The sequence below is a fragment of the Poecilia reticulata genome, chromosome 17 (genome assembly GCF_904066995.2).
Source record: "Poecilia reticulata chromosome 17, P_reticulata-male-v2, whole genome shotgun sequence".
Classification (NCBI taxonomy): domain Eukaryota; kingdom Metazoa; phylum Chordata; class Actinopteri; order Cyprinodontiformes; family Poeciliidae; genus Poecilia; species Poecilia reticulata.
In genome coordinates, this window is record NC_088846.1 from 16327444 (window position 1) to 16342243 (window position 14800).

At 41.9% G+C, this 14800-nt stretch overlaps 1 protein-coding gene across 4 annotated transcripts in view; it reads right to left on the minus strand.

The window, feature by feature from the left end:
• The window catches only part of znf521 (zinc finger protein 521), a 67060-nt gene that overhangs the window by 2678 nt on the left and 49582 nt on the right, over window positions 1–14800 (minus strand). For all 4 annotated transcript variants that reach the window (XM_081597877.1, XM_081597876.1, XM_081597875.1 and 1 more), the window contains one exon: window positions 13514–13629. In XM_081597877.1, coding sequence (XP_081454003.1) covers window positions 13514–13629 — 116 coding nt within the window. The remainder of the gene's footprint in view (window positions 1–13513; window positions 13630–14800) is intronic.

Below are 14800 nucleotides of genomic sequence, written 5' to 3' on the forward strand. Positions count from 1 at the left end.
CACACACACAGATACACACACAGTTGAGAGTGGGGTTGTAGTGGGGCAGCTGTGCCAGGTTCTTTAAAGGGAGTGTGGACCAGGGGGTGTGTAACGGGTGTCCCTGGTGGGCTGAATCCAGGTCATCTTTTGAAGTGACTGCTAATCCCTTTAATGCAAACTACATGCCCCACTTGCTGCGCTCTGTTTAAAACATGGCCTTGGACTCCGTAAACTGGCATGGACTAGACACACCTGTCACAGAGTCATCATCACACATGCGTGCACACGCACGCAAACATCATAGTGGACACTTTTCCTTTCGCACATAGATCCACTGGCCAATTTATTAGATACGTCTGTTCAATCGCTTACTAGCAAAAACCGCAAAAATGAGCCAATCACATAGCAGTGACTCAATTTATTTAGGCGTCTCGGAGAAGATGACTACTTAAAGTTCAAACCAAGCAATGAAAATCAAAAATTGGGCATATAGAGAATGGTCCAAAAAAGAAAATATCCAGTGAGTGGATATTGTTTGCGTAGTCCTGTGGATCAAAGGTCATGCTGAGTTCAGAAGAGAATTGACAGACTGGAGATAATAAAAAGGCAACAGCAGTTCACACAACCATGCTTTATCAACCAATGTATGCAGGATAACATTTCTGAACACAACACTGAAACTTGAAGCAGATGAGCTACAGCACCAAAAGACCACAGGTTTCACTCATGTCAGGCAACAATTCTCAGGATTATTAAAAGCAGATAATAATTGATTGGAAAATGTGCTTAGTCTGATGAGGAATTTAATCTATGAGAAATGATAGAGTCAGAATTTGGCTTAAGCAACATTAAAGCATGAATCCATCCTACACTGGATTAATGCTTCAGGTTGCTGGTGAAGTTTGGCATCAATTGAGCATGTTTTACACACCACAGGCTACCACAGTGTAACCATGCTACGATAGCTACAACCAGCAAGATATGGCTCTTCTCAAACAGGTTTCTTGAACATGTCAATAAGTTCATTTTGCTCCAATAGGCTCCTCAGTCACCAAAGTGCAACCTAGTATCACATTTTTGGAATGTGAGATTCACATCACATCCTGCATTTACTGCTGACAAATCGGCAGCAAATCATGAAGATATCGATTCAAATTGGACCAAAATCTCTGAGCCAAATTTATGGGGCCTTGAACCAACTACGACATGCAGGATTCAGAAAGTTCAGAAGGGAAAATTGGAGATCAGCCCGGGACTAGCAAGGTTTTATAATAAAGAGTCTGGTGAGTGCAACTTCACAATTAAGAGATAAAAGTGCATTCATCAGCATTTGTTTTAGTAACTATTAAATATTCCTGCCCAACCTGAGAGAGGTGGTTTACCAAAGCAGTCACCTTCAGTACTGTTGGTGCACAATCCCTCAGGAAGGACTGAAAGATGCCTATTAGCCCCCCTTTGAATTCACTCCTTCCCATTTTACCCTTTCAGCTGCCTCCGCATAAAGCATTTAAACACCTCGACAGCTTTCCTTTTAGCTGGGGCGATTACTTCCCGACAGGTGGGGTAATAAGCTGTTTGACGGGGAGCAGGATTGTGACCCTGGTACGGGTTAGCGTGGCTCGCCGGGGCCCCTTTTTTTTAAAGAGGCGGCTCCTGGACAGCTCCTCCTGCCTTCCTCTCCCCTCTCTCTTGCTGAAATAAAGCTCCTTTAAGTGAGTCTGGGAGGAGACTCCCCATGGGATGCTCTCCCTCTCTCCTCACCTCACCTCATCTCCCTCCTCACACTCCGCCAACCCCCCCTCCGGTGAAGACATCCTTGGCGTTGCTGAGGAGGGACAGGAGCACGGCAACCTTATTAATGAATGCGGCCCATTACCCGTCAGCCTGGCTCCTCAGTGACTCCCAGAAGCCCCTGCAGTACGTGACTTCAAATGGCAGGATATTGACACGGGGGGAGAGCAAAGCGGCTAGAACCGACTGCGTGTGTGTATGTGTGTGCAAAAGAGAGAAACAGAGAAAATTTGTGCTCAACTGAGAGTGTATGCCTTTGTGTGAATGTGCCAGTCCATCTAGGTGGGAGTGCGTGTGTGCGTGTGTGTGCGTGCGTGTGCGCGTGTGTGTGTGTGTGTTTGTGTCAGTGTGCATATGTCTGGACCCCAAAGGAATGTAGCTCCTTGGATATAATGTAGGGCTCGTAACAGCTATTAGAGGGGAAAATAACCCCTCTGGGGAACAGCTCCCCCCCCCGCTCTGAATGTCCCAGCTCTGCCTGACACACACTGCATTCTACCTTTTTCCTTAAACATGCCAGGAGTTTTTACACTGAGGGCTTTCTCAAGGACGGTGTTAAACGACTTCAGTGGCTGTGGCAGCCATGCAGACTAAAGGGAAATAGAAGAAAAAAAGGAGAAGAAAAAAAAATACGCTAAGAGAAAATGAAACTGATACCTTTATCTCTGTGGATATTGAACTCTGCAGAGCAGCTATAAACTGTTCTGTGTATAAGTACAAAGGAGTGGAAAGGAGGGCGAGGGAGGAAATCCGCTTTCCAATCTTCATCCTTGTCAAGTTCTTCAAGTTACTTCTGTGCAATTGTTGGACGCAACGAATGCCTACAGTGTGCAGCCACAAATTAGATATCACACATGCAGTTCACTCATTGCTTTTTGTAAGAAAATGAGCAAAATGTCCACTGCACCCGTAAAGAGGATGTCACTAATGGTGTCACACTAGAATCGCAGCAATTTAGGATTAGTTGCCCTCCATTAAGCCTTTTAGCTCTCATCCTAACTCCAATTCTATTCCCCCTGAAACTCTGCCATTCCCCTTATCATCCATTTCCCTCCCTTATATCCAACCCTTAATCTCCTCCTCGATCCTTTCAACCACCTGCTGGCCACATAGGCCTGCTGTAGTTACCAGCGGTGTTCAGGTAAACCGTAGCAACTCAATTCTACACTAAATTAAATTTTGCGCTGATCGATAAGGCACACCCGCTTCGGCCTTCTGAGAAGCGAGCACCCCTTTTCTCTTCTTGCTTCTCCTCACATCTCAGGCTTCATGCCAGCGTTAAACCGACACTTTCATCTGATTACATCACCCTCTGCAGCGCCCCCAGGGGTAGTGGAAGAGGAGGGAGAACACCCGGCAGGGGTCTGGTGTACCCATGCAAACAGGTGCAACGTGTCTTCAGGATTTAATGCTGCTGCAGAGAGACGAGGGGGAGGGAGGGAGAAAATAATGGGGAACGATTGGGGAAGGAGCAGAAACCAGGAAAGAGCAAGTCGGCTAGGGAGCTGATTTATTAACTAATCATTCTTTATGTCCTTCCCCATTGCTCTGGTCTCCATCGATAGTGCCCGGTCTCCAGTGAGGCAACAGAGGTGCATCTCTTGCATCAGCTCTGCAGAGGAAGGCCACTGGACTCAGACACAGAAGCTCCCCTTTCATCTGATCCTGCTGTATTAGTGAAAATCTTCGCATTGTCCGGCATCACAGAGAGCGAGATGTAAAGCTTAATCGTCACGCTAACAAAGTTTGATTAGCAATATGGTAATACCTGCTGAGCACATGTTAAGTGTATTGTGTCTGTTCTTTCTACCCGGTGTAATGTTAAAGCCAGGTTTTATTGAGTGGTTGGAGACCTGACTGCGCAATAATGACTTTTTAAGCCATGGCCTTTTCACGGTTTCTTGAACAAATAAAGCTGTTTGCACTTTAAACAAACGCAGCGCTAACCAGTGAATTGACCGGAATGTGTCCCATTATGCAGCCTTTATTTAAAAAAAATCTATTTTCTAGGCAGTTTATTCATAATTATGTGTTGCATATACTTGGGAAATACGTACATTATTGTTATAAAATGCAGTAATGAATTTTTTTTTTACAAGAAATAAAATGATTATGCCTGATCTCACTGCACAACAAAATTAATTTCACATTGAAACATAATTAAAAAAAAACCACACAGGTCATAATCAGACTGAATAGTTCTCGGGGAAATTATAAGAGAACAACATAAATTTAACTTGGTTAAAATCACAAATATATTATTGGTTATGTTAACGGAGTCTAATTTAAAACACCTTAATGTTTTATTTTTTGCTTATATCCCCCTGAAAATGTAAACATCAATCCAGAGTCAAAACAAATGGCTCCCTTGTCTATTGGCTCTGAAAGTGCATGCAGTCATGCACTAAGTATATAATTAGCTGTTGCTGGACAATGGGGAGTTCTAAGACAGACTTGTACAAACCCTCTATCACTGAACTGAATGACTGAATTCATTTAAAGCATAAAATAATGATGACTTAAAAAATGCTCAACAATATTACACTGAATTTTCCCATCAAAGTGCTTCAAGTGCATCTTTCAGGATGGTGTCAGACCCAGTTCTTAACTGGTTGAACATAATAATTATTTTAATATCTTACAAACATAGTGCCGCCTCAGAGGAGTGTCTACAAACCACTGTAAAGTCTCCTCCAGTTAGAGCACCTGTCAGTGTTTTTGTAGAAAATCGCTTTTGCACTCAGTTGGACTTTAATGCACCTTTAAGCAGCAAACAATGTTTGTAACCAGCTGATTGTTAATCAATATCAGAAAATAGAACCTCAAAAAGCAGCAAAACATGGCATTGACTACAAGATTGAATATTATTATTTGGTGATTGCATTAGGCCAGTAATGTTTAGGAACTCAGTTGGAGGTAGTGGTTCAGCAGAAAACTGCAGCCACCGCTTTATGTGGAGCATTGATCAATTTAAACATAATGACAGGATTCAGGTTGCGTCTCTGAAGGGTGTGTGTTGCTGATGTGCTCCCATTCTGAATACCACATATGAAGAAGTATCGCACGTTATTTTTGGTGTGGTGTTAAAATGATTTGGTGATTGCTGCGATTCTTGGAAGACAGTAGAATGTCTATGAGAGCTGCAACACACATGCGATAAAAGGTTTTAACATGTAAATAAAAAATCCGGGCCAACCTCGCATCACTTGTGAGGTGATCAACCGGAGGCGATGGTGGAGCAATGTTTCTCCATCACTCTGCGTTTTCGTATGTCACCGAGTTTCAAGGTAGATATGCAGTAGCGTGATGGAAGTATTTTAGCTTTCAGCCAACAGTAATATTTCTACAAACTAACTTTGTCTTTGAACGTTTTAATGTTTTACGTTTATGTCACTTAAAAATGTTCTTTGTCCAGGAACAATGACCAGAACTATGAGTAATTGTGTGAGATTTGTGATATAATTTGAAATGTCTTTTTGCTATTTGGGAGAAAAAAAACAAACTCCAGGGAAAGACAGGAGTATTGCATTCTCTCTGGCACTTTAATGGTGTGTTGAACTTGCTGTCCAGTATTGACTCAGTCCTTCCTTTGTGCTTTCCCTACTGTCGACCGGTCCACCGAGGGAGTAATCCTTCCCTGCTCTGACCCCAGGCCAGGCTTACTGCTGGCTAGTTTAGCCAATGGATATTACAAAAAAAAAAAAAAAAAAAATCAAATAATAAATAAATAAAACAGCAGCTGGCATTCTCCACAGTCATCACTTATCGGACCATGGGGAGGGTTGACCCAAAACACTGTTGCACCACAACCAGCCCAGTCTCCTTGGTAACAGACAGTCTTGTTTGAAGCGAGGTGCCCAGGGAGTCATGGTCATACTGTAACAGCACTAGGCGAGGACGGAGATGACAACAGCAATGGATTTCACTGTATTCCATGTAGCCACACTGAGCGACTATAAAAATACATCTTGAATCCATAACGTTTGAAACACTTTGAGACATCTAAGCACCCGGAGCATATACTTCTGAGGTGTAACCGGAGATGACGGAGCACCGCTTTTTTTGTGGGCCGGGTCTTTTGTACCTCCAAATGATACTCATTACCCTGTCTAAGTAGACAAGTGAATGGTACTAGAAACACACTATGCAGTGATCCCGCTGTTTGACTGAGGTAGCAAAACAACTGCACAACTGCTGTGTTATTATGGGGCCTCATTAAGTGAGGAGAGAGTGGGAGAGGGGGAGAGGGAGAGAGGAGCGTAGATGGAGAGAAGGCCAGTGAGGGGGAGAAAAAAAGGGAGAGAAAGAGGAATAGAAAAAACACAAGAGAGCGATACAAACTGTATTGTGAGGTGATAGCAACACACAGATGCCTTTCCAGCCAAAATGAAGTCTATGACTAAAGAACCCAATTAAGGGCTTTCTTAGGGGAACCATCTTGGGAGGGGGATGGGTCTTCCTGGGACACGAGCCCTGGGCTACATCCTCTAATTAGACAGAGCGAGGGGGGAGGATCTCTGCCTGTCACTGGGAGGGAGATGGGGTCCGTGGGGTTCCGCATGTCAGTCCCAGAAACAAAACACAATTACTTTCACATTTAACCACTTCAGTAAGGGACAGACTTTGACTGGGAATATTTCAGAGCGCACCCCTGCTTTTCAACTGATGCTGCAGTGGCGGATATGATCGTAGATGTGGGCAAAATTCTTAAAAAATTTTTTCCACAGTTCTACAAGAGAGAAACAGTTATTTTGGAGTGTTGTCTTGTATGAGTCAAGGCAAAAATAATAATAATAAAAAAAAGTACTTCTAGCTGACATCATTTTCAATGTGCAAGTTGTTGCCATTGTTGCTAAAATTCCAGACTGGAGTTTGTCAGTCGTTCTAGCTCACAGGTATAGGTGCAAATGTTTCCTTCTCATGGTACAGACCATGTAGGGTTTAATTATGGAACATGTAAAAAGAAAGATGAGCTTAAAGTCACACTAATGCATTAAAATTATTCTTAAATTTGGATTACCAAAAGACCACTACAAAGCCTGAGTTTATGAAGCTGCAAAATGGTCCCAGACAATCACATTACCACCACCAAAACAGGCTGCAAGAATTATACATAAAGCAGGATATTTTCATCACACAAATTATTATTTTTTCAACTATCTAGGTTGCTGAAAATGTTTGATTTAGTTGATTTCTATGCTGAACAATGTTTATATAAAGTTAATAGAAAGATATAATAGATCAGTTTCTCTCTTAATAAATAAATACTGGATACTGAGCAGGACTCAGAGTAGTGAATAAATGAAAGCAAATGTCAAAGCACCAATTGATAAAGTCTATACTTCAATACAGTATGTAATGCAGTCTTTTATAGTGTCGTAATTTATATGATGCTACAGCAAACACAAACAGGTTGTTATAAAACAAATAACAGCCCACCACCATTGAAGATCACTGGCTAACAATGAAATACATCCTTTTACACAAAAATATGCAAATACAGCTTGTTAACTATGAGAGTCCATATTACTGGTGTAGGACTCAGGATCAAAAGTCTTGGTCTTTTCTGAATCTCGGCTACATTTTAACTCAGTCTTCTCTTGCTCTTATACATGTTAGACTCCAACTTTTACCTCAAGTCTGGTCAAGACAACAGCTGCACCGTCCCCTTTTTACAGCAACTTAGCAAGAAGGTGCTGGCTGCAACAAATAAAGTTTTTTACTTTAAAAAAATAAGTTCAGTGGCGCCACCTGTGCTCCTTTGTGTCGGTGAATAGAAGATAATAGGGACGTGAAAACGAGGGAAAACCTTTTCCACTGCAGATGTATGGATGTTTGTCTGTCTCTACAGTACACAGAAAGAAGGAACTCTTAAGTGATTTAAGTCCTCCACCTCCACCTGTCGCCTCCATTCCTTCTGCCTGCAGCTAATGCCAAGTCAGTTAACGCTTGGATGGATGGATTTACTCTCAGAGTTGTCTGGCTCATCTATTTAACTTTATAACAGCTTGTCAAATTTGCTGGATAAGTTGCATGCAGTTGGTTATCTGGGTTTGTGTTCACCAAAATTTTGTCGCAGAAAACATTACAGAAAAATATGGTTCATCATTACAATTAGTTAGTCTTGACCTTGGGTTTGGTCTCCTTCCTTTTTAGTCTTGGATTTGGTCTAGCTTCCCTTGAAGTCTTAGTCTTGTTGTCTTGGTATGGTGGGTTCTTGGCTTGATAGGGTTATTTACACTACAAAAGCAGATTACATGCTAGCTTGATTTCACTGCTTGTTACAGGAAATAAGGTGAGCTTATGATACTTGGGGCTAGGAGTCCGAGTCTAAGTCGGACTCCGACTTAGACTCGTGTTTACAGTGTTTACAGCATGAATCTAAGTCAAGTTTAAAGTTTTTGTTTTTCTGACTTAAGCAGAGTTTCAATTCAAGTCTGAAACCTTAGTCAACATCTCTGGCAAAGGGACAGGGAATGAAGTTTGAAAATACAAATATGTGCTAATTGTGCACATACATTTTTTGCATACACTTATTTTCATAAAATAGGAAAAAAAATATTTAACTGAAAAATGTCCATGTTAGTCTGTGACTCTCTAGACATCCTGTTTTCCAAATGGCAAAAGTTAAACTTCAGTGTTTGTAAAATATGACAACCAAATTCCGCCTGGAATCGTTGTTCTGATGCCGCTTACTGTGTCCTCTGATACGTTCTGCTAACCTGAAAATCAAATCACTACAGACAGAAAATTAAAACTGCATGAGTTTCCTTGAGAAATGCTCCAAATTGTTTTTATCAAAGTTGCTGAAAAAGTCAACCAAGTAAAGTAAAAGAGACACGTTTGAGGAAAGGATCTGGTGATGGATTCGAGCGCAGTACACCGAGCGTCTCCTCTTTGTTTGGATTTAACTTTCCCCAATGGTGCAACAGAGGAAAAAAAAAGGACAAAAAAACAGAGGAGCTCAAAGGCTTCTGGGAGTTTTTGTCATGTCTCCCTCCAGACATTGTGTTTGCATGCACATATCAGACCCTGAGAGAGATGGAGACAAAGACAAATACATAGAGGATGCACACAGATGTATACCCACAAACACAGTCTCATATATACACGCACTGCGAAAGAGAATATCCTCCCAGGATCATTAGGTCTGTCATGCTGTCTAATTCTGATCCACCTACAAAAGTAGAACACAACTATTGTGATAAACATCACAAGTCATCTAAGGCGGTATATGTGCTCGTTTACAGCACGCAGCAACAGCGCTCAGACTGGTACGTAATTATAAATAAGCTTAAATATTAATGATTGCGCCTCACAAGTTGTTTTTTTTTCCCCCCTAATTCGCTCTTGTTTTATTTTGCCGTGCCGCTGTTTGAAACAGTGCCAGGATTCCAAGAACCTGGGGTGATGAAGAAGAAAACAAGTTGTCATATGAAAGGAAATATAAATATATATTTGCCACTTTCAAATGTGTGAAGAGCTGTCACACTTGGCAGATCAAGACGTTCAGGAGAAATTTGGTGTTTGAGAGCCACTTGGGGACAAATGCATAAAGCTTTGCTTTTGTATGACACATTAGGGACTCGGGGCAGTTAGGGCATTTTCCGGGGCATACTTTAAAATTAATAATAGAAAAACTTCTGGGGAATTAGGTCTCCTGCGTCAAACTAAAGAACAGCTTTGAAAGGCGGAGGGAGGGAAAGAAAAGAAGTGTCTAAAATGTCATTTTTGGGAGCTGTCATTTGAAAAATAAGAAAAAAGTAATTCATTCTAATGCTCAAAAAACCCACTCTGTTGCAGTTTTTGCCGCAGACTGGGCTCTCTCAGAGTATCCATCTCTCCCTTTCTTTTCCCTGCGTTCTGCCCGGGACAGACATTATGACAAACATAGCTGTTTACGCTGACCTGGTGACCGTGAAACCTATAAATATGCTTAATTAAAACCGTTGAATTGGTCACAGCTTGGCAATAATGGCCATCACACGGGGAGCGGAGAATCTCATTTGTGAGGGGGGGGTGTAGAAAATGATGCAGATGTGCTCTTGTCACTTTCAGCACTCATTAAGGCTCGGGTGCTTTGGATTGTCTTTGAAGAAATCCTTTTTTTTTTTTTTTAGGAAGAAAAAAAAAAGATGCTCCAATTAAGGTGCATGTCCTGCGGGCGTCTGAGGGGAGGGAGAAGTCGTTGAGCACCCAGATCGTAACGCTTCTCTGTCGATCACAGCGAGACTTACAATACTCTGTGGCTTACAGCAACCTAAAGAAATCGGACGATGGAAAGAATAAACGTCGCAGCGGCTCAGAAGGATCGAGGGAATTTTGTGTGGAAAATGTAACCCGGTTGCTTCTGAGCAACTTCAGCCTCATTGTCTCATCCTTAGAGGACCATTGAGAGAAAATCCTCCTGATTGCAGCCATCCAGCAGTCGGTGCAACACTGAAAGTTAAGCCTATGTGGACGTTCACAAACAACTACAAATGAGTTGCACTCTGAGAAATGTTAGATTAAAGCTGTGGCTGATGCCGAGGATCTATCAGTTAATGAATCTGGTTAATTAATCCAGCCAAGCACCATTGTTGGTGGCTCAGTTCTTTGAAGCCACGCGAAATGCAACTGCATCTAAAACAGCAAAAAAAAAGGGGGGGTTCACATTGCAATGTGTTCTTTAGCAGATCCATTCAGGCACTTATGAATGGACAGAAGGGGGAACTAAGGTCAAGTGGGTGAGAGGATATACTGTCATTCAGGTGGTCAGTGAGAGACTGCTCAAGCAGCAAGGTTGCCCTCAAAATCAGCCGTTTATGTAATAGCTTTGCTCAGTATTTCATTTTAATTTGTTGAAAGAAGGGGATAAGCAAAGTTGAGACCGTATAAGTTTGCGATGCTAGAGGGGAGTCCTCTGCACACTTTCAGGTGGAGTAGAGGTCTATACATCTCACCGCTTACTTTCTGTCAAGGTAAAAATGGCGAAAAAGAGAAACTGAAGAAACAGAAAAGAAGAGCAAGAGAGGTTTTTCTCCACTGGACTCTGGATTCTGGGGCACGCAGACCCAGGAGTGAGTCAATCTGGTCGGTCTGAGGGGGGCAGCCGGGCGGGGGGTCCTGGGAGGGCTGATTAGACGGATGCTCTCCCATCATCCATCTCGACAGGCTGGCGAAAATTGGCTAGCCCCTCACAGGGTAGAGTTCACGGGGGGAGGATGCGAAGTGGTGCACTGGATACCTGTCACAGCCTTTGGTCTGTTTCAGGATCTCAGCAGCGAATTAATAAAATATCTTCCCTGCTTTGCTTTACCTGCCATGGCAGCTCTCTGTTTCCTTGCTGCTTCCTCTCCCCAGCTTGCACTGGCCCTTTGACCCTTCTCACTACTGTGAGAGATGAGGGGGTCCAGGTAGCCAGCCAGTGGGCCAGAGAGTCAGAGAGGATCAGGGAGAGACTCCAAACTCAGGTCCAAGCAAAGAAAGGATTCTCTTTTGCTAGAGGAAAGTTCTAGTTCAGACAGACTGACAAAAAAGCGGCCAGTATCAGGCAGATATCTTGCAGGGTAAAGGTTGGCAAATGGCGGACAGAAACAACCACACAAGGCCTCTTTCATATTTTGTCAAGTTTTAGCTATGCTTGTAAATAATATCCATAAGCAGTTCATAAGTTCAGGAAAAACAAAATTTGCAGTGCCTCTCAAAAAATCTTAATACCCCTTGAACTTTTTCACATTTGGTCAAGTCGCAACCACAAACAATGTACAACCGCAAAGTGGAAAATATCACTTTTAAAGAGGATATCTTTAGAAATAAAAAAACCCTGAAAAACGAGACTTGCATATGTATTAAGCTCCCTCATTTCGCACTTTATAGAAAAGCGTTTTTCTGCAACTACAGCAGAAGGTCTTATGGGGAAGCCTCTCTACAGCATCATGCTGCCACCAACATGGTGGGGATTGTGTAAGCACAATGGACAGCATCAATATGAACACGTTTTAAATCTGGCAATTTGTCGTCCGTTTGACAAGATTGTTTCAACACAAGAAGTTAATCCAAAAATCCAAACTATTCTATTATACCTCTGGCTGCCTGCTCAGGGTAATTGTCCTTCCAGAAGGTCAATGTCCACCTGCTGTTTCAACGTTTTCACAGAAACTAACAGGGAATTCTTTAAGGATCCCCAAATAAATATTTAAAGATCTGTGGTTGCAACACGACAAAATAAGAACAATAGCTATTATTGCTGCAGCAAAGCACTGCGAGTAAAAACTCTAAAAGGGCACCACATGACAACTTAATTTCCTTTAAGTATCTGCTTTTACAAGAAGCAACGCGTGTATCTATATGTACGGCACGTGTGTTTGAGATCATGTCATCATGCGCTCACACGGGACCGTCGGAAGAGCACGGAACAGGTTGGAGATAATGATTGTCTTATCCCCCAAGCTCATTCTTGCTCTCCTTTCATAACCCCCTGTTTCACAGCAGAATGCTATAGGTCTTTCATGTACTGCACTTGTCTTTTCGCACGCAGTAAAACAATATAATCATGCATGAAACATTACCTCCGGGAGGTGGAGATCACTTCATTCCTGAAAATGTCAAACATAAAAAAAAAAAAAAAAAAAAAAAAAAAGTAGGAAAACATCCCCAGGTTATTTGAGATTGTTTACAGGTATCTCTCGCAACCCGTGCCATATAGGAAACACTTGTACCAATGAGAAATGAAAACGTGACAAATTAAGGGGGCTTGATGTGACTGAAAGGCATTAACAATGGGTGGGGTGATGCTGAGGCTTTTCATATAATCTTCCCTGCTGCAGAGTTGCGTGTCGGCGGATCAGGACTTGTTTTATTCATGTTCCCGTTGCTGGAATGACCAGCAAATAATGATCACATTCACCTTCCTCCTGGCAGACGCACACCTATGTGTTTACAACCTGAATCTCAATATGAAAATCACTCCCAATCAATGGGCACTTCCTCTGGCTACCAGCTACTGCGCTGCGCTGCATAATCCGAGATCCAGGTCAATGCCACAGGAGGAGCTTTTTGCCTTTTACAACATTAAAGTAAATTAAGAAAAAATATAATTTCAGCACTTTTGAACACCGCAATTATAGAATGTTCATATTTTAGTGATTCAGTTTCAAAAAGGTAATAGAAAGGGATCTGGATATGAGAAGTGCACAATAGAGAATCCCCCAAACAAAACAGAGCTGCTCGAAAACACCACCACAGTGAAATAATATAATAAGGTCTGTTTCATTTTTTCAGGTTCTCCAAGGAGCAGAGGAAAAGATTGCTAGAAAATGGATTATCTCTCTAACATTGCGAGTTCATAAGTCCAACTAGTAACTTTGTTGAAGGGCAGATACCGACTCCCTGAGGACAGAGCTCATATTTAGCCACGAGGCCTCCTCTGTGATTAGGAGAGGAGATGCAGGCATATTGACTCAGCCGTGTTTTTGCCTCTGCACTGTATGTAATTACCTCTTCAAAAATGAGCATTCCGCTAATCCTCTAATTCCAGATATTTTAGTGCTCGGCTGGTCTAATAAGCAAATCAAATCATATCTACACATCACAAATGAGTTTTGGAAACAGACTGAAATAATTCCTTCTGAGTCGCCTGTCCCAGCCGGAGCGGAGGAGGATAGCCGGAGCCCTGTGTTTAGCGCTTGTGGAGCTGAGCTCGGTGATTGGCTGTCTCTTTGTCTTTCCTGGCGGGCTACACCTGGGTTCAAAAGCTCACCTGTAACTCTGTCTGGAAGAAGAACTTCTGTGGGCACTGTGAGCAGTCGTAGATCTTATCCTCCTGTCCGTGGGCAGAGAAAATGTGCTGCTGGAGCTTGTTGGCCTGGACAAACACTGCACAGAAAACAAAAACAAAAAAACATGAAATAGTAAACAAAGATTGTAAATGCATCTTCACTTTGCTGATGAATCACAATAGACAGCACAGTAAGTGCATCTCCCTAAATAAAACAGACTAATGATTTTTCAAACAGTGATGAAAATGATTTAATTACAAATAAATGATTACATAAACATTTTACAGACACACAGTGGCTGCCAAGTTTAATTGCACAAACCTGGTAATGATAAGAGGAAGGTTGATTCTGTGTGTGGTGAACCATGTCTTCTGGAATAAACTGAAAAACTGTGTCTTAAGGCCACTGCAACCAAAGCCTCACAAAGCACAAATATGGTTCTCGACAAAAGGACACCTAATGATTTGGGCGGCCTCAGGACCCCAGTTACAATAAGAAGTGACTTTATAGTTAAACATCATGGAATAACGGCATTTATTTAAATGTTCAAACACATGTATGTCTACTGATTCTCTCATGGATCTAATAGTGGGGAAAATAAAAAGAATCTCAGTCAGCTTTTGGGTTTGGGAAACATCTCCCATTGCAATTAATTGTTGTTACCATAAAAATCATGATAAAGATGAAGGATATGGTAGTTGTCCATCTCTATTTTCCACATATTAACGTTTTGTTCAACACCAAACCCATCTGGAATCTAAGGCTCATCAGTTCAGATCACAGACCCAGTTAAAGTCCAGGAGCAGTAGAAAAGGTCTTTGAAAAATAAATAGGCCCAATGAATTATAGCTCCTCTACCATTCTTAGCAGTAGGCAGGACAAACTTCTTTGCCAAAGACACAGCTTCAGTTCCACTTGCATGGAGCAAGTCCACATGTTTACATTCCAGATGCTTAAAAGGTTGTTTTTTTTTCCTGGCAGTGTCCCAAAAAGCAGCTGCCATGTAGACAGCATCTAATCAATTTTTGAGAGACTTGGTGAGCCAACATCTATATATAAAATAACAGTGAACTTTGGAGATAGTTTTACCTCTATGCTTAATGGAAAGTTAAAAATGGGTCCTTGTCTAGCTTTGTGTTCAGTGGCTAAAAGAAATGGGCTTCTGTGCCATTTTGTATGTATACCTCTGGGGAAAAAAAGTCATGGACACTAAGAAACTATTTGCTTTGAGAAACTAAAGTATAAATTAAAGATAATGCTTTGGTTAC